The 26,584-nt window shown below is 40.6% G+C and overlaps 4 protein-coding genes and 2 long non-coding RNA genes across 7 annotated transcripts; 3 read left to right on the forward strand and 3 right to left on the reverse strand.

The window, feature by feature from the left end:
* Window positions 1-598: 598 nt before the first annotated feature.
* cysu (Curly Su) lies at window positions 599-21,330 on the forward strand. The gene is made up of 10 exons (NM_142370.2): window positions 599-1,051; window positions 10,737-10,895; window positions 15,762-15,844; window positions 16,120-16,210; window positions 18,575-18,963; window positions 19,141-19,314; window positions 19,414-20,344; window positions 20,400-20,678; window positions 20,742-20,838; window positions 20,906-21,330. The coding sequence occupies exons 1-10, from the start codon at window positions 1,041-1,043 to the stop codon at window positions 20,951-20,953; spliced, it is 2,262 nt and encodes a 753-aa protein (NP_650627.1). The 5' UTR covers window positions 599-1,040; the 3' UTR covers window positions 20,954-21,330.
* lncRNA:CR46052 (long non-coding RNA:CR46052) lies at window positions 4,593-4,937 on the forward strand. The gene has a single exon (NR_133411.1). It is a non-coding gene; the product is annotated as a long non-coding RNA:CR46052 (long non-coding RNA).
* Window positions 7,212-7,701, forward strand: lncRNA:CR46053 (long non-coding RNA:CR46053). The gene has a single exon (NR_133412.1). It is a non-coding gene; the product is annotated as a long non-coding RNA:CR46053 (long non-coding RNA).
* On the reverse strand, window positions 8,822-9,261 carry CG44090 (uncharacterized protein). The gene is made up of 2 exons (NM_001275738.1): window positions 9,017-9,261; window positions 8,822-8,953 (listed from the first exon to the last, which is right to left on the reverse strand). Exons 1-2 carry the CDS (start codon window positions 9,237-9,239, stop codon window positions 8,877-8,879), a joined length of 300 nt encoding a protein of 99 aa, NP_001262667.1. The 5' UTR covers window positions 9,240-9,261; the 3' UTR covers window positions 8,822-8,876.
* CG14331 (uncharacterized protein) lies at window positions 13,799-15,559 on the reverse strand. The gene is made up of 5 exons (NM_001104354.2): window positions 15,317-15,559; window positions 15,039-15,230; window positions 14,667-14,978; window positions 14,127-14,256; window positions 13,799-14,064 (listed from the first exon to the last, which is right to left on the reverse strand). The coding sequence occupies exons 1-5, from the start codon at window positions 15,533-15,535 to the stop codon at window positions 13,979-13,981; spliced, it is 939 nt and encodes a 312-aa protein (NP_001097824.1). The 5' UTR covers window positions 15,536-15,559; the 3' UTR covers window positions 13,799-13,978.
* Window positions 21,331-21,472: 142 nt separating the features above from the next.
* On the reverse strand, window positions 21,473-23,689 carry Eh (Eclosion hormone). Of its 2 annotated transcripts, none has more exons than NM_001275739.1 (4): window positions 23,598-23,689; window positions 22,182-22,357; window positions 22,077-22,105; window positions 21,473-21,875 (listed from the first exon to the last, which is right to left on the reverse strand). In NM_001275739.1, the coding sequence occupies exons 2-4, from the start codon at window positions 22,288-22,290 to the stop codon at window positions 21,720-21,722; spliced, it is 294 nt and encodes a 97-aa protein (NP_001262668.1). In that variant the 5' UTR covers window positions 22,291-22,357; window positions 23,598-23,689; the 3' UTR covers window positions 21,473-21,719. The 2 variants fall into 2 exon arrangements, with proteins under 2 accessions (NP_001262668.1, NP_524386.1); NM_079662.3 differs by having other exon boundaries at window positions 22,182-22,361.
* Window positions 23,690-26,584: the final 2,895 nt, after the last annotated feature.

Here is a 26,584-nt window from a genome sequence, read left to right on the forward strand (position 1 = left end):
TTATTTGACCACCAATAGCAATTTTAAATGTCATTCAATAGACTCACAGTCAATTTATTAATGACTAAAACAAATTTCTCATTGCTGAAAATAAAATAAATTCCAGTATATAACAATACTTTTTTATATTTATGTGCCCATAAGTGACACATTCGCATTATTATCCTGGGCTTGTTTACAGATCTTATAATGTATAATATAGGTAGGTCAGAATCTTAATTTAGAATAATAATTTCATAAAATTATGCACCTAAGTATGTCTAGAAAAATTGTTTGCCATTAAGAAAAATTAATATCTGACACTGAAATCAAAAGACTTAAGACACAAACTGTGCTCTATAAAACCCACCACGGAAACATTCACCTCACAACAAAGCACACGCAGCCAAACTCGACTCAACTCAAACTTTCACTCAAAAACGAGTCGCGTTCGGGGCGTCTGAATATATTTTGCTTTTTGCTGCTGCTGCCGCCGGCACTTGGCAGCTGATAACCGAAGTTGTTGACTGCTATCGCTGCTCCGCAGACGCCGGCGTCGACGGCGGGCCGGCAACGTTTGTTAGCTTCTTTTTGGCTTTTCTGTGGCAGCATCGGCTGGCGGAGCTCAGTTAATTGTTGGACACACTCCGTGGCGGTTGTGCAGGCGGAAAAAAGAAAAAGAAATCGAGGCCCTTTCGTGTGAGTGAGTGAGTGTGCAGGAAACAAAGTGCATTGGAAAAGAAGTTGAAATTAGTGACAAAAGGGTGAAACCCGATAGTAAAACTTACCCGCAGTCGCGACAAGTGTTCGTTACTCGGTAAATTCTGGCACCAAACAAAAGACTTAGGCAACGAACTCTTTTGTAAACTCCCCGCGACTCCGTTCGTTATTTATTGAGGCCAACTAAGCGTGGGTCATCGTCTGCTATAATTGGAATAATTCACAGCTTAAGTATTTGCTAACCAAACATAAGCAAAATCCTACCCATATACCCAACGCATTTCGAGACTTCATTAAAAACGGCGGCCAACGGCCAAGTGGCAACGTGCAACGTCAACAAAATGATCTTAAGGTATGTACGCTGGCTATTTTTTAATGAGCCGCATTTTCAGATTTGGTACACATTTTTCCAGTTAATTTCCTGTGTGTGGCAAGTGAGCGTTTGGGCGTCTCGGAAATGTCTGGACCAAGTCGTTGACTGGTTCTAGCCATGTTTCTGCTTATTTTTATGTAATTTTTACGTGTCTGCTGCTGGTTCATGACAACTTTCTGTAAACATTTCTTCGGCATTCCCGTTCTGTTTTGTCGTTTTTTATTATTCTCCATGTATGTGTTAGCTGGAAAGTTCTGAGTCGTTGGCACAGAAAGCTTTCGTTCGGCCTGTGCGGTGAATTCTTGTGATTTTTGACGAGTGATTAAATGGCATTGCGCCATATATGTGTTTTGATTATTTCATTTATATTCAGGCCAACTGCTTAGCCGAGTTGGTTAGGTTTTTGCTTGTCTAACAACTTCCCATGCTAATGGCTTCCTGCCACTTTCTATCTGACCATCCACGAGCCATTCCCAGCTCGTAATGATGAACAAATCATCGCCTGGAGCAACGGAATTAATGAGCGTATAGGTCACGCTCTTGGCCATTTCAGCTTCCGACGAAAACCTCCAAGTCACACCTCCAATGCGGTCTTAAAATAGAGCTCAGCGGGAGATTTCGGTTTCAATTTAAAAAGCAATTATGTATAGGGTTAAAGATAAGGCCTTAAGCGCCAGGCCATTTTCGAACAAACAACTGTTTAGATCATTATAAATAGTTGAAATTAATACAAGAAACCCATTATATGCACAGCTAATTTGAACAATACGATTTTTTGGCAGTTAAGATCTAATTTTCGGATCGGTTTCTTGCAATGTAACGAAGTGCTAAAAAATCACCATTTAACTTTCTTTCTTTAAAGATTAATTATATTCAAAATTGTATTATATTTTTTTACGTTCATTTTTCGAATTAGTGTACTTAAAGCTTTCCTTGTACAAAAATGAAGCACTTTTAATTGTTGCTCATAAAATTAAATAATGCGGAAAATGAATAAAATTTGAAACAGTTCTAACAGCTTAATTTTAAAATATTATTTTGATTTCTTTTAAAAATATATTGAAACTCGGCTTCACAGAGTTAATTAATCTGATTAAATCATGAACTTATTTATCTTACTTGGTTATTAAATTTTGAACGATTCATGTACTATGTCATATTTGCCATTTCTATACTTAGTGCAAGGCGATCGAGCCGGAGCTTATCCGCTTTAAATCAAGGCTAAGCCGAAGCTGGCCCTCGTTTTAATCCGTCTAGTCGAGGCGGGCGTGTCCAGGTGATTTGTCATATACTGGGGAACATGGTCATAACTTCCCGGCGAGTTCTGTTGGCTAACGGTAGTTGGCCGGCAGCTGCTCACACCTCGATTACCTGGCCAACGTGGCACACTGCAATGAGCATAAAAATCCGGCTGGGTGGAACTTAGCGAACGCCTGCTAATTGTCCGTTGTTTGCTGGGTCGCCTCGTTCGCTGATTTGTTTTTCCGAGTCCCCCCATAAAACATAGTTATGACCAAGAACCGAACAGCTTACCTCTTTTTTTTTTTTTAGTTTTGGTCTTGTGCTGTTAGCTGTTGGCCAAACGGGGTCATTAACATTTGATGCGAAGTTCAAAGCGAGTTTCACAATGCCTGTTGTGGATGGATGTTGAACTTCACGTCCAACCAGTTGCCAGCTGAAATCGATCAGGCAGCGATTTACTTTCTCCTTAAATGTAGAAGACCAGAAACGGAGCAACCTGTTGATTTCCTGGCTTTCCCGACTCGCAGGCCACATCTGCCTCGTGACTTGCCACCAATCCGGTCCCGAGCTCTGCGCAAACTGTTATAAAATGAAGACATAATTGCGGTACAGGAGTGGTGAGCGGTGGACCAAAGGGGGCGATTGTCGCTCTCCTGGGTGAATTTGTGTCAAGGCTGCCGGCACCTTTTGACTCGGCAAAATGCACTCCAACCATTCCATTTGCATGCTCGCATATAAATCAGACAATCGTGGCAGGGCGTTGGTGCCAATTGGGAAAGCGGCATGCGAAGTGCATTCAAAGATCCCAATCGAAATCGAACTCAAATCGAACGAAGTCGAGATCGGGACCGAACGATAAGGAGTCGCATTGTGGTGCGTATTAATGAGGGCCAAAGCCATAGTCTGTCACAGTCAAGCTTCCCTATGTTGAACGGCATTCAAAATTCAATACTAGGGATTGGCCAAAAGTAAAAAACATTTTAAAAGTTTTCTTGTTTCTTTTGTGCCCAACTGCGAGTTAAAACACTAAAAGACATTGTAAGGAGCCGAACGGAAAAAATGTTTCACCTTATCATTAAGGTCATTAAAGAAATAGTTCGAGATGCCAAAAATGCAGCGTGGGGTTTTCAATATATAGAAATTTTACCGTGCCCATATCGTTCAGTGTTTTTGGGCCTTTGTTTGTGGCCAAATGGCAATATGTTTGGCGCTGGATTCGTTACATAAACCGCCTTACAAGGTTCACAAGACAAGAGGCAGCAAAAGCCATGACTTGTGGTAGCATATTGCCGTTGTTTTCCCCATATTTGGGCAAAATGTCTGTCTGATGTGTTTGCCACAATTACTCGCACAGCTCATGCAATCCCTTGCCCCGGAGAAGAGCGGTGGCAGCATTGAAACAAATCATTTGGAGGCCTTACATTGATGGATATATATGTGTATCGTTGGATACACAATATTTTGCAATTGCTCGATTTCTTGAAGTGAACGCTGGTCAACATTCACTTTTGACTCGAAGATCGCCTTCTTTTCGGATGTTGCTGATGATGCGCCATTAATGCGCTACATTAACGGAAATTACTCAAAATCATTTCACTTTCAAACGCCAAATTCACGTCATGCCTGCCCGCAACGATCACCTCTTGAATGGGTTTTCTATCTTCGCTATATTTTTGTAAATTAGATATTTTTTGCGCCCTACACGTTGTTGTTGATGTTGCTTTGATTTCGCGAACATTGCTGATTGATGTTATAACAAAAGAAAGTCGAACGAGCAGGGATCATGGATCGTGAAGAGGATGGTGGCAATGGTTTGATTGAGTGGACGAGTGCTCAAACGTGCTGCTCTTTATGAATGGACGCCTGCGGTGGGTCGCCTATTTACACTGATTTGAAGATACAACTACGTGCCTCATTGCGATCTTTGGGCCCCTAAAAAGTGATCGAGTTCGGTCTGTGGTTCGGGTGAAAATAGTTTATTTATTTATTTATGTGCCGACTCACAGGTCGAGAAAGTGTAGCGAATGGGTATGACAAAATGGTACATTGTGCGTGCAACGAAGATTTCTAAAAATTATGTTCTGTGTCGAAATGAAAAAGGGTTTCTTATTATTTAAACAAATTTGTAGTATATATTTTATGACAAGGGAAAAAGAAAGTCTACAAAAGTATGTCGTTCATATTTATAAATAATTTTTAAATTTTTTTATGAAAAGTCAGCTTTGATTTTCTGTCAGTGATCCTTTTAATTAACCCGCCCACCAGCGTGAGAACCGAAAGTGAAAAGTTGCGATCGGGGCGGCGTTGTCCGCTTATCAGAGAACCCGCCGCAGATTGCTAATTGAAATGCAGGGGCTGTCGACGCAATTCGCAGCAGATCTCCGGTTGGATCTCGAATGGGATCGTGAGAGCCCTGGTAACCCAAATCGCGTGCTGCCTTTGATTTGTATGTGCACTCGTCAGAAATTATGTGGCAACTGGCGGCAAAACTGTGAGGCAGCGGTGCAAATTGAACAGTAACAGATGCAACCGCCAGTTACATATTTTGTGTCTGTGCACATGGATATTTTTCGGAAAACTATTTAAATAAAGCACAAGTATGCTGCATGTCGGTATGCTGGGCAACGCAACATTCAAACAAAAAAACCAAACCCGAATATTCACTTGGCTCATTTGTAGGCAGGCCAAGTGGAGTGCTCATGGGTTTCTATTTTTTTTTTTTTCCTTTTTGGTTGCCTTTTTTTGTATATATTTTGAGCTTGCAACATTCGCACTCAAATTGATGATGATGACGATGATCAAGCTGATGTGCCAATTGCCAAGCATTGCCGAGCTATTGAATGCCTGAGCCGGCCGCACTAAACCGAAGTACGAGCACAAAATTTGGTAATTGTTGCAGCTATTTCGGGCAACCTGGTGGTGGACCCGGGCAGGTGAAAGGCGTCTGCTGCTCACGTGGCCCACTCGCAACTCCCTGTCATTTGGTTTTGAGGATGCTCAGACGCCGCGGAGAAGTGCACTTCAGACTCGGCTAAGAAAGTCAAGGCGGTCGGCTTGTTCGCCGAAAGCCAACGCACACAGCACAGTTTACTGAGAAAAATTTATAGACATATAAGTGGTAAATATACTGACCCTAATCAAGATTTATTCGGGTTTACGATTTGGTAGTGATATAAGATATGGACGTAGCTTTTAAGTCTTTAATATTTAATTGATTGCAAGTCAATCAGCACTTTGATCTAATTTATGTGAAATTTTTCTCTGCGTGCAAAATTAATGTCAGGCGCAAAAGTTGTTTTCATTTGATTTATGCACAATCAATGGCAGGCTGCAGCCAGTTTTGCATCGAGTGTTTTCGTTTTCGGTCAATAAGCCTGGCATTGAATTTGTCACTGACTTCGTCTAGCTGATGTGGCTTAGCCACTGCAATTTGTTTGCAATTAGCCGCGAGTTGGCCAGGTATAAATCTGCAAGGGGCGGCCGCCCAATTAATAAGCTGTTAAAAGAGTCAGATTGCCGGCTTTGGTTATCAGTCAGTTGATGTGGCGATCAAAGCCGAATATATTTGGTCTTTCAACTCGCTGGCCAGCTGCAGTTGGGTTACATTCTATTCGAGACCATGCAGTCCATAAACTGCACGTTAGCCGTGTCCGATGCTATCGCGATTGCGTGCCGTTCGGGTGATATATCAAAACCCTTCACATGCCAAAAAATTTGCACAGAAAAATGGAAATTGTAGGTCTAATAATACAAAAAGTATGCCTTGTGATAAATTTACATATACTTAATATATACACTGGTAAAATCGGTTATATTTCAGCCAACTGTTTATTCCACAAATATAAGACCAAATCTTTGAAATAGTTGAGTAATAGATTTGTAATTTATGACATTTTTTTCCGTGTAGCTAAGCGAGCTCAAATAGATTTTCTCGCAGCGATAGGATCGCAAACGTTTTGTGGGTCAGAGAGCGAATTAAGGCAGCTATGTCCCGCTTATCGTTCCTTGTACTGTGTGCCATCAAATCTGCATTGCCAATTTATGGTACAATCAAATATAGGAGGCGACACTAATGCCACATAAATGTGCGTCATGTTGCAATTGCTCTGCCGTTAATCAAGTATGCGCCATGTGTGCCCCATCGATTCGATATGTTTCGCACTCGATATGTTTTTTCCCAGCTGCCTGCAAAATGCCAGGCGGATGTGAAGACATTGGACATTAACTCTACCTGTCTGGCCAGAATCAATTAAGCAATTGGCCAGAGCACAGAGTTGAGTAAAGCTAAGTGCAACAATTAAAGCAGCATGCTCTGGCATTAGCAATCTTGCCCAGAAACGAGATCCACTCAGCATGGGCTAAGGGAGTGGCTAAAAGTGCAATAGTACACAACCGCGATATTTGCACATCGTCAATTATCGGTACTCGGGCTCGTGGCGATCGAGTGGCTTTAACTTGGATTTATTTAAATGCGGTTGGTGTATGGGTAGTAATAAGTCAAAAGATAAATGATCTCTAATGAGCGGTTTGGAGTTTAAGTCTTGGTGATCTAAAAATTTCAAAAGTAGATGTTGAGGTAAGCTCAAGCTCACACTGTTTATAGATAGTATATTACAATACAATGTTTAATAATATTAAATGTACTCCAAAATCTACATTGTATTTAAAAGTATTAGTTTGAGTTAAAATATACATATTAAATTCCACTCGGTTATCGCAATGTCATCTATATCATCGGTGTGAAGTTAAACCAGGGACCTTCCCACAAACCTCGATTGGCATGTTAAAAACGCTATCCACATATTTTTGAAAAATCTATAAGCTTCAGTAAGCTAGCTTTCATATTTCCACCTCAGCACAGTTAATCACCAACATCGAAAACGACTATCGTCACATATCAGCTTTGAGATAAACTTAAGAGATATTTTCGGACTTCTGTCACGTTTTCAATTCACAATGCTCTATCACTTTCAATGAAAACGCAGCGAAGATAAATTATAAATTTCTCTATGCATTACAAAAGTCATTTCCACACATTTTCATGACATCAAATACTGCCTAAGAAGTGGCAATTTACATACGAGCCAAAACTCAACAATACGAGTGATGTGGCAAGCTGCAAACAAAGAAGATCTGAACAAAAAGTCCTATGCACTTGCCACGCCCCCTTTCGGGGGCTCAAAGTCGGAGCCCAGCTCCCAGCTTTAAGATGACATCAGTGGCAGCAGATACCATTGACAGAGCTATCCACATACAAAGTCTAACAATGCACTGGGCAATTAACGTAGCGCTGCATGTGGAAAAACATATTATTAGCAAATGTCAACTATTGGATGCGCTTTAAAATATGCACAGATATGGCAGGGATCGTCCTATATGGTGACTTTAATTGGGCAACTGCGCCCGTTCTTTGTTCGCTCTATACACACTTTTCGTGAGTATTTTAACTTGTATTTTATTCATTAATAAATAATTAAGTATTTGTAATATTTGTGTTCTACTTTCTTGCATAATTTTTGAACCATGAGATTTGCATTCCCCGATAAAGCGGTCAAATTTCCCGGCATATGTGTGTCATCCGAAAGATACATGGTGGTGTGGCCAAGTGCCTTAGATAGTGGTGCGATTTATGTAAAAGTCGTTTTGCCAGCCATCGACGAACCGAAATTAATTGACTCTTGCGGGCAGGTGTAAAGATTGCATATGCATGCGAGTGTGCATAAATTGCAGATACGTACATATGCATATATGTATGTACATACCTGTTGTGTGGATATTGCTTGGTTGGCAGGTTGGCCAGAAGGACGTTGCGTGCTGGCCTTTCACAAAAGCTGTCGCCCCAAAGGCGAGCAACAATTAATTGACTTTACGCAGTGGCCTGCAACTCTGATCTGCATCTGGGGTCCGGCAATTAAATCTGCAAAAAGCCCACTGCCCCCTTGTGGCACGCGTTTTTGTTCGGGCGTGGCACGATGTCGGCCCAATAAGAAAACGACATCTGTGTGGGCGAGTGCGTTTTGTTTGCATTCTAATTGCCCTGTCATGATGGCTAATGAACTAGGCACTCTGAAAGCGATCATAAACACGAATTATTTTAGGGCAGCCTTGAACCAAATTCACTCTTGTGCGAAAACCGAAATGAAAGCAATTCGCTGGTAACCAGATTTAATATTCATTTAACTCAGTTAAAGCGAGGAGCGTAAAGAGTTGCAAATCGTGTTAGCCGTAAAGCCCAAATTATTACCGCACATTGGCCAAGAGTCAGCAAGTCTTCTGTTTTCTTATTGAGCCTGTGATTAATCAAAGTCGAATTTAATATGACATGTTAAGGCTTATTCCATGCAAAAAGGTCCTCAAGGGACTTATGTTATATAAAAAATGGAGTCTTCTAAATTCATTGATGACAAGTCAAAAAAATAGAACGTCAGATAGAGCAAGTTATCAGTAAGAACAAGTAACTACAGCTGATAAGTCAGATTTGTAATCTGATAATGAAAATATATTAAATAAGCAAATTATATAGGTTTATTGTAGGCACAGATGTTATCAAGAGATTTTATTTCTAGGTCAATTTTCGTAGACGATCGCAATCCGAAGTTTCGTTCCTGCATTTGCGTGTCTCATCGATGGTAACCCAATCTATTGTTAAGTTTTGAATAGCTTCTATATTATTTATTAAAATTTTTGAGAATATAGACTTACTTTGATTCGTTCTGCATCTGTGGTTATTAAGAACGCATTCAGTTGCGAAAGTGCATCGACTGATTACGGGACGTGTTGTACCCCTAATATGCCTACGCCATTCGGCGCACACTGGTCTATATTCCCTTGTGCACGGCGAAGGACACTGTTCCACAATTGGATCGGCCTCAGCCAAGGCTAGGATTCCCAAGGATATGACCAATAAAGCAGCCACAAACTTCATGTTGTTCACAAATAAGTTCTAGTTTTTCGAATGATTTTAAAGCTTACAGAGTAACCTTTTTATAAACGAGAACTACACTTTAGAGCTATTATCTAAAAAAACATATGTTTATTTTACTATAATAAAAATGCACGCAGGTGAGCCGAGTTCATTAAACCTTAGTAATGTGATACGATACACTTAAAACGTATCCCACTTGACTTGGTCAGCGAAAAGAAAGACCAAACTGTCAAGCAAAAAGTGAAAGGACTTAAGTGCGTTATTGTTTCCCTTGGCGATTATATAAGCAGCACCGATGGCCGGGAAACTCTGTGCCCTTCATTTTAATGAAACCCTTGATAGCAAGTGGATAGCAAAATACTTTCACTATTTACTGCCGAGTGCAAACTCATAATTTCGCCATTTTATAGTGCATTGGGTTTTGTTGAAAATCCATTTAGTATTTATTTCAAAGACTCCGCCAATAACTCGCATTAAATATATACATTTACTGCATTTGCTACAGAAGTTCTATCTGCGGCTTACTTAAAACATTTCACAATCTTTATCGAGCATCAATTAATTAATTCTAAGCTGCGTGGTTGCACGAGTTACTTAATGTGATCGCAATAAACAAAGTAATCAATTGTTTTCAAAATTTCAATTAAATCCAGCTACTTCGATGCCAATATGTTAAAGGGTATTTGAGGTGAACCTTATTTTCGATTATATAAGAAAAGGGGCATGGCATGCCTACACCTTACTTTCACTGTTAGCCGGAGGCGGCAGCAACAATGGCAATCAATATCAACACTTATCAAAAGCCGTTAACAATTGACCGAAAATATAAGGTTTTTTTTTTTTTGTTTTTGGCTTTCGCTTTGTGTGCGGCGACAAAAGCTAACAAGCGATTAACACGCGCTGCAAGTCATAAATCAGATCGCCTTAAATCAGCGAAATAAAAGCAAGGTTGCCAGTTGTCAGATGTCAAATTCCCCAGCCGCCCCTTTTTGCCGACAGATAGAGAAACGCCCGAAACAATGGGGAGCCCAAAAAGCAACATGCAACTGGGGATATGGGCACATCGACTCCGTCGACTCCGCCGATCGACCGACAGCTGCCACTTACAGTTGAATTTGCATATAAGAATGTGCATATGATTCTATAGATACCGACATTATTGTGGTTGTCACTTGAATATATTAACTAAAAGTATGCTATGAAATCTGTGATTCTATATAATATACAATACTATAATAGTTTGTTTTTACTATAACGAAAATGCCAATAGCATCTCATTATAAATATTTTAAAATTAGCCAATAAATATTTTCAAATTTGTAACTTGGCCAACTTTTCTCTCAGTGCTTATTTATTACTATTCCTAGTAGCCGAGTGACTGATTAATGCCTTTGGCCGCAGGCGTGTTGCCATTTGTCAAAGGGGCGTGACTGTTTTCCCGCTTGTTTGCCAGCATAACGTGTTAATTTACCTACTTTTGCCTACGTATCTTTGCAGAATACTTCTACTGTCACTGGCGGCGGTGGCGCACGCGCAGTACCATCAGTTTGGTGAGCAACTCCAGACGGCCCACGGATCCGACTGTGCACTTCTGTTGGCCGGACCCGGTCGCTCCTCCGTCTACGACTACAATGTGAATCTATTTCGCGGCACTTTGTGAGTACAAATAGAAAATGTATGCAATGTCTGCTGTGGCAAAAAAAAAGTGGCTTGGTGGCATTCTGGGTTATGTTTGAGGCTCAAATATTTGAACGTTGACACCGAAACGTTGCGCAGAGTATAAGAAACTAAAAAACTGAAGTCATAATTATAGACCAATGTGTAAAATCCTTAAAAACTTACTACATAACATTTAAGTTGTAGCAGGTGAAGCTGAAAAGTTGCATTGCATCTTGGAAGTCTCTATTACTCCCCCATTTCGAGGCAATTTGTTCGCAGTGTACAACTGCCCGACTGACACCCATAAATCTTGGTTTCAGCTTGTTTGAGCGGTGGAAACATGGCTCTACACCTACGACAACACAACACACGAGCTTTGAGCCAATCATTAGTAGCACAAACAGCAGTGGCAATCATTCGGCAACCAGCTTTTGACGTTGACGTCTGCAAGTTGCACAGCCTAGGGATAGATATTCCCATACCATCCCAGCAAATATCTTGGTCGGAGGCCTGCTGAGCGAACTGATTGCATCTGTTGCTGAACGCGGGTAACTAAGTTAGTAGTAACTTTTGACAGCCGACGTCTTCATCGCATGCTAATTTCATGAACCCCTACAAGAAACTTTCATTGCTTTTTCTATAAATAAATACTTATTCTTCTCGGACACCAGGACGTGACTTGGTTAGTCCTCCTCCGATTCATAGTAGACACTCTAATTAGTAATAGTAATAAGCAGAAATCTTATGGTACCGGCCTGCACTTCAAAGATTTATGTTCCGGCAATACTCCACAGAGGGTGTAGAAAAACACAGTAGTGGAAATAACATATGGCTCGGAAAATGGGTTCTCAGGTGTGATGATGGCTTCTTATGTTTCATTCGCTGTCACGGCAGCTCGTTAATGGCAATCAGCAAATGGTTTCTGGCCTCGAATCGGCGACGACAGCCTTTTTGGCTTTTCAGAGTCATGCGATGCAGACGAACGCATCATGAAGTCACCTGACAGACCGGCGCGATTTATTAGTAAACGAAAAAAATCAAAACCACACGATAAAAAGCCGCAAACAAAAATAGCAAGGCAACAGCGGCAACCCAAAACAAATGGCATTGCAACACTTGCAGATGCCAAAGGAAAAATAAAAGAAAAATACTTAAATAAAATAAAAAACACCTGAGCTGCCGTGGGGCTGCAGCAGCCATTGATGGCAAACTTTTGTATCTAGATGATTTCGAAAAGTGACTTTGAAACGCTGCCAACACATGGAGCCTTCCGAACTGAACTTCAGTCTGCACAGGAAAAAAATATATAAACTGTGACCAAATATCCATAATTTCTGAAGATTAAGCTTATTACTGAGCTTATCCCATGAATGAGCAAAATGGTCTATGACTTTTTACAGTGCCGCACTTATGACATCAGATATACATAGTTTAAATGTCACACGATCCAGATTGAGATTGCAAATTGTTCAATTGTCGATTGTCTTCGAGTGCTGGGGGTCACCGCGAAGCGAAGCTAATTTTTGGGGTCAATCGGGCCAAGTCGTTATCGCTGACTTTGGCCTGGCTATTGAACCTGGCTGACCAGAGTCAGCTGGGAAAAATGCAAGCAAAAAAGAGAAACAAAATTGGTCGCAGCAACCTACTTAAAAGTTAAATACAGGTTTTGCCAGGGGCCACTTTCGTTGCGGCCTCTGCTCCGTCTGCTAAAAGTCTGCAATTGTATCTGTATCTGCATCTGCATCTGTTTTCTGCATCACTGTCTGCGTAAGCGAAGTAGCTCCCTAGAGTCTCTAAAGAAATATAACCGAAAAAAAAAGATTGTAAAAGGCCGCATAGATAAATGATATTTGAATATTTTTCGCTGCGAGTTTACGACACGCTTTTGCAATTATTCACAATATTACGCATACGCCGCGTGTACCAGACCGCTGCAACTCAATACCGATCAGGAAGTGTTGGCGTTTCGGGGCTCTCAGCGCACCTGCGATCCCCAGCCCGGGACTCATAACATTAGTTTTTACTTTACAATCAGGATAACAAGTACAAGTCCGTGTCTGGGGCGGGACGAGCCGCATCGAAAGGAGTGGACTGGCCCCAAAGTGGATTGCAGCAAGAGACGCAGTGCGTGCCGCATGCGAGCCACTTTCTAGTTGGCCCAAAACTCTGGCTATGCGCACATTGAACTTAACCGGGTCTCGTAAATTTTGTGCGAGAGTGCTCTCGACTGGCTTTTTGGTACAAAATTAACAGGCACACCAGTTAAGTGCCAGACATGGCCATTTTCGATTTCAATTTGACAAATTTGCCCAAGAAATATGCACGAAAGTTGTTACTTACGCAAGGCGATAGCTAGATGCCCTGCCAAAATAAATAAAATCTATTTTAATTTTAAATGTTTTTTGAAAAGAACTTCGTAGGTAAGCTATCTAATATGTTTTCTCACATCTAAATCTATATAGTGTACTTACAAAATTGCTTCAGATCAGAATGTGTCAGTTAGAAACAAAATGTAATCCTATTAGTGCTTGGATTCCTGTTTCTAAGCCCACAAAAATTTTAAAAGGAAACTGAAAAGCGGAGGAAAATTACCCAGTGACAGGGTAAAATATCTGCAAGTTCGTGAAAAATGTTGCTTTTAGCCGAAATGGTTTTGGGTTGCGTGAGCTCGCAATGCTGCTGCGGATTTTGTGGGCAGATTTTCTGAATACACTGCTGCTGCTGCTGCAGTTGCTCCAGCTGTTGTTGTAATTACTTAATACTTACGCATTGTTAACACGCATCGTTGTCGCCTGACACGCGTTTTACATGTCGCACCATTCGAGGAAGTGGCAGTGGCCCCCCAATTTGGTTCGATTTTCCCGAGCTGCTGAGACGCAGCTGTTCGACATAAGAAATTTGCGTGTTTTTGGAGTTTAATTAACAAACCGGCTGGCAAAAGCAGAGTAATATGGCAAAGTTAAAGTTAAGTTTGTTACTGTAACAGTAACAGTTGGCCATATTTGTGTCCGAATCCGAATGGAGATGTTTGGGACAGCCATTTCCTGTCACGAGGAAAAACCGCATGCAGCCGGTTAACTCTAGTCGTACTCAGCTCCAATGGTCAGGCTGATGGCTCCCGGCTGCACAAAGGTCTGGTGGTACCACTTGTTCGTGTCCAACACAACTGGAAATATGCTTATTAGTAGAGGGTGCACTTTTTAAGTACCATTTCGAGTGACTTCTCACTTATGTCGCCCTGTTGGACCACCACGTCGAATCTCCGGCACTGCAGGTAGCACTCGGGAGGTGGAACCAGTAGCCATCGCTTGCTGCCCGCCAGCTGAGCCTGCCACGATGGCAGTCTCACGTTGTCAATCTGCAGGCCACATTTGACATATATAAGCAAAAAAGGTTATTACACATCTACATTTTGTGTAAAATAACATTTGGTAACAGTGGTGTTTTGAAATAAAAGTGTCAGGAAGTACATTAAAATCTCTTATTTATTTGATTTGAAGGAGAATAAGTATTTTTGATTATTACTAGAATGCACTATCATTCTTTTTGTCATAAATCAGTGTGCTTTAGAAAATAAAACAATTCTCTATTGTTGTCTATGAATTTAAGTGTGGATAATAAATGGGCAGTTGTAAAAAGCCAAAAGTTAGAAAAATATGGGGGATAATAAAAAAGTTCGAAAATGCAAAAATTCATTTAAAGTTCTAATCCAAAAATCCATCTCACTAACCAGTAAAGTGTACCTAAAAGGTAATATGAGAAACTTACATGCATTTGGGCACCCAAGCCGGATAAGCCAATGAAAAACCAATCAACAGCATTGTTTTCCGAGCCTTCGGGCAGAAAATATGGTCTACCATAGTGCCTGCGGAATTCCTCTGCGGTTTCCGCATGGCAGTTGCTCCAGCCGAAGTACCAGGGCTGTTCGCCTGGTTTTAGCTCCACCCGATCCTCGGGCATATCCAAAGCGTCATAGATATCCAAAAATCCGGTTTTATACGGCAGGAACTGGCATTCCCTTATGTGCTGCTTTTGCTTGGCCTTGGTATAAACATCGCGAAAATACCAGTAGTTAAATAACTGCAATATGCATACACTGTTAATTAAAGGCTACTTTATATGACTTTATAGATAGTTAACCGAAACTGCTGTCCAATTTTTAGTGGCATCACTAATGATAACTGGCGCTGCACTGTATGCGAATTTTTTCTCAAACTCCTGGGGGCTAATATTTTTAAGTCGCGGCACATTTTTAATATTTGCACAGAAATTACAATTTTCAGGCGGTCGGAAAGCGTAACGCAAGTTGCGAGGCAGATATAGAGCGCAATTCTAAAAAAAACTCGAAGAAAATAAGGTATTAGTTGTTCTTTAATACTTTTTGTCCAACTGAAACAGATCAATAAGAATTCTCGTACCTTTCCCTGCATTTCTTCATAGTAGTATTTAACTCCCAATAAAATAAGAGTTCCGAGCAAAACAATTTTGATCCACTTAACCCATTTTTCGCTGAATAGAAATCCTTTGCAAAAATTGGGAAGAAGCTCTTGAAAAGTACTATCCAGATAATTTGGCTTATGGATATTAAGTATTTGCTCTAGTTTACTGCGCGTCTGCTCCAATTTTCCTTCCTTCATCCTGACGATGTTACTTTGACCAAGTTAAGTGCTGTACTGAATAAAGAACTTGGCTGTTTCCTTTCAACGCGGCTTTTTAACGCACTGGCCTGGCAATAATTTTATTATCTGTCAGTGCGCAGGCTTCCCAGAAGGACTGGATGTGGGTTGTGTGGTTAGCATGTGATAAGCGACAAATTGCCTGTTATTGCCAATCTAAATCACTTTCTCTTCAATTTACTTGCAGAAACCCGTACAACAATGGACCGGGCACTTGCATCACCTACGATGCCATCAATGCGGCCTACTTGGATGCACGCAAGCGTATTCGTGAGTTAATCCTCAATTCAATACAGTAAAGCCTTCCTTAACGGAATCAAGTTTAAAATAAATTTATCTTTTTTGTCATATTGATTAAAAATGAATTTTCAATTAAAAATAATAGTAAAAGTGTTATTAAGTTGATAACATAAATCTATATATAACAATCTATACTGGAACTTAAAATTGCGGCATTCAAGCCACATTTGTCTGTAATTTGACTTGTGGAAATTTGATTGTAGGACTTAATTTTCGATTATAATTCACACATGCGTTTATTGCAGATGTGGCGCAGCCAAAGTCTGACTGGAAGCCGGAGGAACTGGCCACCGTGGGCGAGCTGCTGCTCGACATTTCCATTCAATTGGCCCGAACGTAAGTACTCAGCGCTAAACGCATTTGAAAGTTGCCCTGGCACGCCCACGATCTCCATCTCCCTCGGCGCTAATAACGATTGCCAAATAACGCATGACAAGGCAGTTAAGTCGTGCACTGCACCACTGCTCTACCAATAATTGCACCACTGAACCACCGAAACGACCCCCTGCAGTCGTCAAATATTCATGAGTCTTTTCTTGCCTCCAAGGTTCTATGCTCGCCACGAATCGGAACCTAAACTCGAATTCGACAGCACACAAAACAAAATAGTACCATTATTTGGTAAAGGATTTAGCGAACCAATAATATTCGACAGTAAATATATCTTCAGTTATATTCATTAATCTCTAAATGTGAAATAGAAATTAGATAAATTTTCTGAAAACGTAATGACTCACTCCATTCACATACATACATTTCCACCAAATTGCAAACAATCTTTGATTTTAAAGATTTTTCTATGTGTGCGACAGTTCTTTTTGAAAGTTCGGCACATGCAAATGCTAATTGTCTGGCGTTTTTGACTGATGGCCAGTGGCTGACAGCCGAAGAAGTGCATTCGAGAGCTCGTCGAAGCCTTCTTCCCAACTGGCGCAACCGCATTTTTGCCAAACAAAAAGTATCTGCAGCTATTTGCGGAGCTCGCATCGCAGATGTAAACAAACGGTGATTATGCAATGGACCGCTTTGCAAACAGCCAGTGAGCAGTAAGCAGCGAGTAGTGAGTAGTGAGCCAGTAAGCCAGTGAGAGTGCGCGTGACTGTCTTGCCCCTCGAAAAGAAGCTGCGGAAGATGCCACACTGCATTTCCAGTTTGGTTTTTCCTTTTTCTGCCATGCGATCCGTTGGCCAACTATTGGCCCCTGCAGCGGATTCGACCGCTGCACAGGGGGAAATGTATACAAACAATTTTAGTTGAAAATCAATATTTTTTTAAACTTAATCCAGACATTTAAAGAACTAGTGCTATTTGACCCAAAAGTTCGGCAGTGCATTGAAATAAATGCTAAATATACCTCTTTAATAGTCAGTAATTCAATTGTTATATCTTGTTTGGTTCTATAATAAAATTACCATATCATATCAACAACTTAAGAAACATTTTCTGTTTCATACAAAGTATTCCCAATGCTATCTAATCTTTGTTACATCGTAAATGCTAGTATATTTGCGATTACCATTTTATGGGCAATTTAGTTTTTATTTTTTGTGTGCTTTTTGGGTAGTGGGATCTGGGTAAGCGGGTTGTCGAGTCAGTTGGCCACAAATTGGGAGTCTCGCCGCGTCTGTGTGTCCTAAGCTCCGCTCAGCTCATCACCTCCCCATGTGCGACTTTCACTCAGCCCGACGTCTAGGCGGATTTTTGGACCAGGGGGGGCAGCTTCTTCATCAGTTGCACCTGCAGCATCTGAATTGCCGTTGTATAATCTCTTGATTATGGCTAATAACATGTTGTAAACGGCCAATCTGGCAGCCGCCTGACTTTATGGCATTCTATGAAGACAATGAGACGACTTAAATCAGCGAACGGCTCATGTAAATCAATGATGGACGATTGAAAGATATCGCATTTCAAGATCTCCCTTTTGCATTTTTCTGGTACTTTCACGTGCTGCAACCCTACAACCTCGGCGAGTAAATTGCCGACCCAATTGACTGTGAAGCTTCACAGTTTTCCACTTCCCATCTTCACACAATGGCCAGCCGGACGCAGTTTCCCTTTGGCTTTTCTCGCTTTCTCATGCATCGAGGAAGAGTTAATGTCGGTCCCTTTGGCAATTTATGTGCCGGCACACACAACTTCCTCAGCCAACAAATACCAGTTTTTGCCAGCACTGAAGTCTCAGACGCTAATAAAAAATTGTATTGGAAACCAATTGAAAGTATATAAGACTGTCAACGACATCAACATCAACATCAGTATCTGTCGACGAACTAAAGCGCGTTAATTGCGGTACTAACTAGGCTAATACGATAATTTTGCAATTTTTCAATAAAAATCTTATGAGTACACTGGCAAAAAACTAACAGATAAGATAATTAGATATGGATTTAAAACACAACTTCGCTCTTGATTATAATTATTTTTATTAAAAACTTAATTACATGATTATAGTGCCAATTTTTGTTTATTTTGACAAATTGTGTACTAAGTTGATTTATTATTATTATAAAATCTTTATTGCCTCATTATTTTTACAACTGCTAGTTCAACGAGGTGTTACTTTTGTATTTGTAAAAGTGATTATGGTGGCTTCGATTGCTCGAAAAGTTGACGGCAGGAAAGAGCCAAGTTTGGCGATATCCGCAGTTGGGTTTAGATGAAGTGTCGACTAAATTCCATACGTAATTATGTTTTCAGATATGGCTTATCGTATGAAGAAATCGAAAAAGGATTACCTACGATTGATACCTCAAAGACGCTGATTCGTGAGGTGTGTCCACCCTTCTTCGCTGGAGTTGAGTGTCGCCCTGGAAAATATCGCCGTTTCGATGGCCTTTGCAACAACATCGAGCACCCGACATGGGGGGCAGCTAATGCTCCGTTCCAGCGCCTGATCGGTCCACTTTACTCGGACGGAATCAATGCTCCCAGAATTTCGGTGACTGGTCGGGATTTGCCCTTCTCTCGAGTGGTTTCACGCACCATGCATCCCGACGACGGTTTCCACGATCACGCGGGCACCGTTATGGTCATCGCCTGGGGTCAGTTCATGGATCACGACTTCACGCTGACGGGAACGCCGTTGGGTAAGTTAAATAATAATAGCGTTGGCAAGGAAAATTTTAAATTTTAAATTGTTCACAATTGCTGCTGCATTTCAAAGTAAAGAAACAGTCATTCTTGAATAAAAAGGCAATTAGTGTTTAGTCCTAATAGAATAGAATAGAATCCTAATAGAATCATTTGATATGAATCGATTTCAGATCCCATTAACCGTAACGATCCCGAGGAGTGCTGCAAGCGACCATTGCATCTAAAGCATCCGTACTGCAATGAGATTCGCATTCCCGATGACGATTACTTCTATCGCCTGTTTAATGTCAAGTGCATTGACTTCGTGCGTGGATTCCCCTCTCCTCGTCCAGGCTGCAAATTAGGTGAGCTTAAAATAAATGTATATTTATAATAAAATTTGTTTGCCTATTAATTTTATATATTTCATGTGATACTTAAATGCATTCATCTCTGTTTATCAGGCTCCCGTCAGCAGTTCAACACCTTGACTGGTGTCATCGATGCGAACACCGTTTACGGAGTGAAGGAGTCGTTTGCCCGCAAGCTAAGAACTGGCTACGGAGGTCTGATGCGCATGAATCCCGTGTTCCAGGAGTACGGCCTGAAGGACCTGCTTCCCCTGAAGCTGGATATCCCCGACGAGGGATGCACGCGTCCCAACAAGAGCATGTACTGTTTCGAGGGCGGTGAGATTCGCGTGAATGAGCAGCTGGTGCTCACGTGCATGCACACCTTGATGGCGCGAGAGCACAATCGACTGGCGACTGCATTGGCGCAGATTAACAAACACTGGGATGATGAGACGCTGTTCCAGGAGGCCAGACGCATCAATATCGCCATAGTTCAGCATGTCACCTTCAACGAATTTCTGCCCATTCTGCTGGGCAAGGAAGTGATGGAGAAGTTCGGTTTGGTGCTCCAGAAAGATGGCTACTGGGATGGTTATGATTCAACAGTGAATCCGGGCATTATTGACTCTTTTGCTGGAGCTGCCTTCCGATTTGGCCACTCTCTGTTGCCAACTGCCGTGGAACGCTGGTCCAAGGCCCACAAGTTTATTGCCTCGAAACGTCTGTCGGATTTGATCAGGAGACCCTATGATCTGTACCGTGCAGGAGTGCTGGATGAATATTTCATGGGTCTGATGAACCAAGTGGCCCAGGCAATGGACGACTCGATAACCCAGGAGGTCACCAATCATCTGTTCAAGAAGGAGGGCGCCCGGTTTGGAATGGATCTGGTGTCGTTTAATATGCAGCGCGGTCGGGAGTTTGGTATTCCCGGTTACATGGAGTTCCGAAAATTCTGCGGTCTGCCCACCTCAAACACCTGGGATGAGATGTACGGATCCATGCCCAACGAGACTGTTCTGCGCTATGGCAGCATTTTTGAGTAGGTTTCAGGAAGGGGTTCCTTTGAATTGTTATATTAATCTAATGTCTTTTAGACACCCTGCCGATATTGATCTTTGGTCTGGAGGCGTCTCTGAAAAATCACTTCCCGGTTCCATGTTGGGACCGACTTTTGCCTGTGTTATCGCCACCCAGATGAGTTACCTGCGTCGTGGAGATCGCTTTTGGTACGAGCTGCCCAACCAGCCCTCATCATTTACGCCCGAGCAACTGCAGGAGATTCGCAAGGCGAAGCTATCCCGATTGATCTGCGACAACACCGACTTGATTGATACTGTGCAAATCTACCCCATGGTCTTGCCGGATCATGAAATGTAAGTGTGCATCGTCTGCAAAAGTTTTAAAATATAAAATATCAACTTTTAAATACTTTCTAGCAACCCACGAGTGCCCTGTAAGAGCGGTATTATACCATCAATTGATCTGACTAAATGGGCGGACTTTGGCGGTCATGGCGTAGATCCCTCTCTCTATGTAAGTTAACAATCGATGAATCAACTCATAGAACATATATTAACACACCTTATAATATGCTTTTTAGAACTACATCAATGAAATACCCGACACGTTGCTGAACTTTAGGAAGTAAATGCCATTTGTTTTTCTCACGATTTGTTTTACAATCTCGATTCATTTTGTTTGACTCCATATCCTGTACCGTCTGTCTTCTATAGTTCAAAATCTTTTCACTTCTTACTGCTTAGTCCCTCAACTAGTCTTTGCTCACCATCCGCATTTCTATAGCGAGTCAGTAGTTATGACACTGCCATTTCTTCAGAGCTCTTTCCAGCATTTCCGTGCATGAACCATACATTCTGTATATATTAATATTAAATAGCAGAAATAGAGCCTTTAAGTTAAAGCATATCGAAGCAATCAAAAAAAAGAAAACATAAATAATTTTAAAAATATATCTCGATGTAAGTTTTTGTATATGCAAGTATTTTTTAAATAAAATTTAAAATCAATATATGTTTAATTTTTCTTAGGCGATAATGGTAAGTAATACATTAAGATATAAAAATTCCATCAATCCATTAAAAGATTTAACTAACACCCATTTCATGCTCAAAAACAACTTTGGTTACAACACAACACATGTATTTTTCTTAATATTTGTTTATTTACTACACAATTACAAGTTAATAGGAACTCTTTGGTTTCACGCTAGAAAGTCAGTTGTTTAGCAAAAGTCATTTCATCATCGTTGTGGTCGATATCAGCAGCCAAGATCGCCAAGACTTGAGCATCGTGTTGAGCATCACATTGACCCAAATCCACACCTGAGTCACAGGCCATAAAAGCACACACCGCCACACACACCGCACATCGCACAAGAGGCGCCTCTTATCGCTTCACTCGAGCGCATTCAGAAACGGGGCTATGGAGGCTATATCCTCGCAGTCCGGGATGGCTTTGCCCTTGAACTTGAGGCAGGAAAGGGCACAGGTCTGCCCCTGGAAGTAATCTCCCAGCATGGTCTTGCACTGGACGCAGTTGTTAAGGCACACCTGGATAAAAAATTAAAAATATGTAAAACAATTTTGTTAATATAATTTGTGGAACTTTTAAGGATATTAATATTTAAATCTCAGGATCAAATGAATGCATATGGAAAGTACATTTTCACATCATTTTAATAATGACCCAATATGATTTAAGTTAAATATTTATTTATATTAAAATCACTAAAACTTAAATTTCTAACCCACCTGAACAAAATCAATGCCACCCATGGAGTCTGCAAGAAAACATTAAGCAGAAATAGTAGTTTAGTACAAGAGCATACAGAAAGTAGGGAAATTTATATAGCTTACCAAATCTCTTGTGCGTATAATGACTTATGGCGGGCAATGCATTTCCAAAATGCACCAGGCACATTGCAACTGCCACAAAGGTGCACAAAATCAAGGGCTTGCAGTTCATGATGGTGATATTGGTACTTTGATTCCAACGGATGTGTTTGGGGAGCTGACTAGCTTGCGACCGTTGTCTGTCTAGAGCAGATTGGAAATAATTATTATCGCTCGTTTGTCTTCTTATTTTATATACATATGCTCTCGGCCCAAACGCAGATGCGAAAGCTTAACAGAGTAAAGAAGCCCGATACGGCAGCAAAAAAATAAAAAAAAAGCAACTATTGAAGCCGGTCGCAGATGCGAGACAAGTCGACACGACAAGCCAGCCCCAGTGGCGCTAAAATACGTCAGGTCTTCGAGCCAATCGAAATCGATTCGAGCCCAATCAAATACCCATTTTATTTTGTAAGCGTATGCAAAGTAGCGGGCGATACGCAAACTTACACACATTTGAAATGTGTTCTCCTTAGAAAAGAGTTTGTTTAATTTGCATAATTATCTGAACAGATTTTATGACACTTTTAAATGGGCGGGATGAATAAATGAGTTGTAGGAATTTATTTAATATAATAAATGGAATATCCAATGTGGACTTATACACGACAAAAAACTTTTTTGCTTTAATTACCAATTTTTTTTTTAGTTTTTTTTTTGAAAAGAGTGGTTATCGAAGAAATTGATGATTTCAAAATTAGTCTGTAAAGCACCCAACCCATAATGGCAAATCCCCAAGAAACATTACTTTACAAAAATTTCCCCGATTTTCAAGAGCACATTTAAAAATTCACCGGACTTGGGAAAGAAAGTAGCAACGGCGAAAAGCTCTTTTTGAAAAACTGCTATAGTATCAGGAAGTGTCAAGCGAACGGACACAGCCGAATCGAACTGAAATCGTAATGAATGCAAATCGTATGCGACTGGCGAGCCCATTAATTAATGGCGCTGTAAATGCAGTAAAAATATGGTTAAAATGTAAAGCGTAGAACGGATCCAAGACCAGATGCCGCCGCAACAATACGTTTCGCCCCAGTAAAATGTAAATAAAATAAGAATTCTTTTGTCCTGCCTCCAACCGGACACGCTGCCAACTGGTTTCGATATAAATATATTCCAGCGAATCTCACAAATTAAAATATGAAAAATGAACAAACAAAAAAGTCAACCAAATCGTGGGAAATTCTGTAGTTATGTTAATTTTATGCGCCACAAATTGTATGTTTCCTAACTAATTGGCAACACGCGCCAACGTATGAGTAATGTGTAAAGACCATGCGGCGTATACGTCACATAAGCAGCGATTTGTGGGCGTGACACTTTCGAGACAGGCTTAAGATTTTTCGGTCCAGTGACGTAGGAACGGTACTCAAAACTTACCGGTAGTTGATTGTTTGGCAGCAAAGGTGTGGGCTTTTTGGATAACTCGCCAAGTACTTGGCAACACGTTTGTTTGCTGGAAACTGGTTCTAGAATGCAGAGTTCTTGTTGTATTTATACGCTGGATCTCGTGCGATTGTTTGATTTGCACAGGCAAATTAATCAATTTATCTCGCCAGCAAGTCCACCTAATTGAATATGTGCAAAATGGCAAAATGTCACTTCCGCTGGCTGGCTGGCTGGCTGGCTTTCTTGAGTGCTTTTCACAGCGGTGTTCTGAGTACTCGATGTTACTTAGCCAGTTTAATTGCGTTTCTTTGAGCTCTGGTTTCGGCCTGGTCAGCAGGTTGTAGCCCAAAACAGGAAATGATACTGCCGAAAGGAGTAGTTTTTCCAACAGTACGCCTTGTTGGGTTAGATTTATTTCTCAGTTGCAAGTATTAGCAAAAAACTAATAAATAAGCTTTAACTAGCATAGTCAATAAATCAGGAAATCACGAATGGGTGGAAAACCGAACTGTGTATGTAAGTGGCTATTTTTTTTTTGTTTATGCTTTTGGGTTATATCAAATATTTATTTTAAAGACGTAGGAAGCATAGAACTTAATTACAATGAGCATAGATGTATAAGCACTAAAATAATTTAACATATGGCGTAATTATAAATTGAGTTAAGTTTTTTTATTTTATTTTTATTAATTTATAAAAACAAATCCTATTTACATGTATGTACATACGTTTTAACAGAAATCAAAATATTTTTTCAGACCGTTACTTGAAAGCAGTGCATATCGACCTCAAGCAGTTCGTCTTTCATTTTACCGCTAGGTGTCGTCTTTAATATAGATGTAGATAAATGTGTAAAATGTGTTCTCCGTAAGCCATCAGCAGGTGGCCACACATGCTGAAAATGTCAAATCGCAAATCTAGATTAAAATATAACGCAGCTGAGAAGAGTGAAGCAAATAATGTATTCTTTAAAAATTATAAATTTTAAATAGATTATTTGAGTCTAAAATTTAGTTTTTTTTGTGCTACATATATTTCCAAAGCTAGAGAGGAATGTTACTGTTTTTTAATGTTTATCCCCTTGCGAAATATGTACATCTCGATTTAACGTTTTGAACTTGAAAGATAATGGGAGTGTTTCAGTCGCTCCACGCATCCTCTCCCCAATTCACTAGTTTTATGATGACACTAAAATTGTTGGCTCGAGGAGAACCTGATCAATGAGATGTTTATTGGTCCATTTATTGACTCCCTTGGAGGCAATCAATTTGGTTCAATATAAATCTCATTATTAAAGTGCAGGGCGGATTGAACTCTTCTTTTTGTGTTGTGCCCCACTGGACGTACGTTGAAATTGCTGAAAAGCCACAACAGCAAACATTTCAACCGATGGCCAGGAAGCGAGAGTGTGTTGGTGGGCGTGGCACACCACCGAACGCGCCGTCGAAGAGCAAAAACTTTTATTAGTTGCAGCATTTCCCCTCCCCAGTTGCCCCCTTTCCCACATAACAGCAGAGCAAGTAAATCAGTAAACGATTTTCTTTATAGCGCTGCATTTTCGAAAGCAATTTCTCCACTCTTTTTCCGGCGACGGCAAGAAACTTTTATTTTAAACCAAGCCAAAAGTCGAGATTTTCGGACGCTTTATTTATGAACTCTGCCCGAAGAGTCGATGCGCCTCACATATCCCTTTCATACATTGCAATCGCATCCTTTGTGCCTCGGTAGATATTTCAGGCACGTAAGCATTAAATTTTTTAGCCACACAATATGCTCATTGTGCCACTGATTTTAGCTCCAAGATATACGACTATATATGTTGCCAGCTTCTGCCGGGCATGACAAAAGAGCAATGAAGCCTATTTTGTAGCTGCAAACTTTGCCAGGTCGAACAAAAAACTTTATTTAAATATATACCTACAGTGGGACTGGAAATAATGGCAATGATGGATCTGGTGCATTTCGCTAAAACAATATTATATGAAAAGAGCTTACAGCTGTATTACTGTTATCTCTGTTTCTTAAATATAAAATAACTTCATTTAAAGTTATAGATTTCTATTGTAAGTAATGAAGCTGTGTAGCTCGTTATGCTCGCTCAATCTGTTCAGTCCTCAGTGCCGCATGATAAAGCACAATAGCTTTTAATATAGTCTCACTTGTTAATAATAAACTTTAAAGTATTTTTAGTCATGTCCCCGAAAATAAAGGCTAGCCATGAGTATAATTAGTGTAGTAAGCCTTTTCACACGGCTCGCTGCACACGGGGGGCAAACTAAAGAACTAAAGGCCTCCCCGCCCGGCATCGTGTCGTATGCGTAATGGAGCTTGGGTTCCTGAAGTTCCCGTTGCTCCCTCCTTTTCGCCACCGGCATGTGAAAAACGTGTTAATCCACGAACTAATTTGATGTTAATGTGCAGGGCTGGTGGGTCGACAGGTCGTCGGATTGTGGGACTGGGTCGGTGGGCTTCTCAGCTGACTTAATTGTTTTTCAGCTCACTTTACACTCAGCCGTCGTTTTTGTGGGGCTTTAAGAGCCATTCCAAGTGGCCGGGCCATTAGAGCGTAAACAAATTATTGTTGTACAGAGAAAAAATATCAAAACGTTGGTACCACTGTCGCAATAGTTAATACTATTACATTCAGCTCGGAATTTTCTATACAGAAGATGATATTTTAGTAGATTCCGAGCATCAGAAAGTTATAGTAACTTGGCTAATGAATCTTTACGCAAAAGAAATCGTAATTAAGAAATATTTAGATAACATTTTTGTTAAATGATAATATTTTTATTTGAAAGTTTTATACAAGTAATACTTTAATTGGCTTCATTGAGATGCCATTTATATTGTCTCTGGCTACAAAGTAATTGTAAATTTCTTCAGTAATTTTCGCAGTGTGTCGCCAAGACAACAACCTGGACAGAATTAACCGAGCTGCGAATTAGTTGCGTCCTAAGATCTCCGTTCTGCATATT

The sequence above is a fragment of the Drosophila melanogaster genome, chromosome 3R (genome assembly GCF_000001215.4).
Source record: "Drosophila melanogaster chromosome 3R".
In the NCBI taxonomy this organism is placed as follows: Eukaryota; Metazoa; Arthropoda; class Insecta; order Diptera; family Drosophilidae; genus Drosophila; species Drosophila melanogaster.

Bases quoted from the DNA above. Each gene is read 5' to 3' on its own strand.
- Eh (NM_001275739.1), bottom strand. From the start codon at position 22,290: ATGAACTGCAAGCCCTTGATTTTGTGCACCTTTGTGGCAGTTGCAATG. The intron at 22,106-22,181 runs GTAAGCTATATA...GTTTTCTTGCAG, and splicing joins TTATACGCACAAGAGATTTG to ACTCCATGGGTGGCATTGAT. The intron at 21,876-22,076 runs GTGGGTTAGAAA...TTTTTTATCCAG, and splicing joins GTGGCATTGATTTTGTTCAG to GTGTGCCTTAACAACTGCGT.
- CG44090 (NM_001275738.1), bottom strand. From the start codon at position 9,239: ATGAAGTTTGTGGCTGCTTTATTGGTCATATCCTTGGGAATCCTAGCC. The intron at 8,954-9,016 runs GTAAGTCTATAT...ACTTAACAATAG, and splicing joins CAGATGCAGAACGAATCAAA to ATTGGGTTACCATCGATGAG.
- CG14331 (NM_001104354.2), bottom strand. From the start codon at position 15,535: ATGAAGGAAGGAAAATTGGAGCAGACGCGCAGTAAACTAGAGCAAATA. The intron at 14,979-15,038 runs GTTAACTATCTA...TGCATATTGCAG, and splicing joins AAAATTGGACAGCAGTTTCG to TTATTTAACTACTGGTATTT. The intron at 14,065-14,126 runs GTGAGAAGTCAC...GCATATTTCCAG, and splicing joins GGTCCAACAGGGCGACATAA to TTGTGTTGGACACGAACAAG.
- cysu (NM_142370.2), top strand. The intron at 20,679-20,741 runs GTAAGTGTGCAT...AATACTTTCTAG, and splicing joins GTCTTGCCGGATCATGAAAT to CAACCCACGAGTGCCCTGTA. The intron at 20,839-20,905 runs GTAAGTTAACAA...TATGCTTTTTAG, and splicing joins GCGTAGATCCCTCTCTCTAT to AACTACATCAATGAAATACC.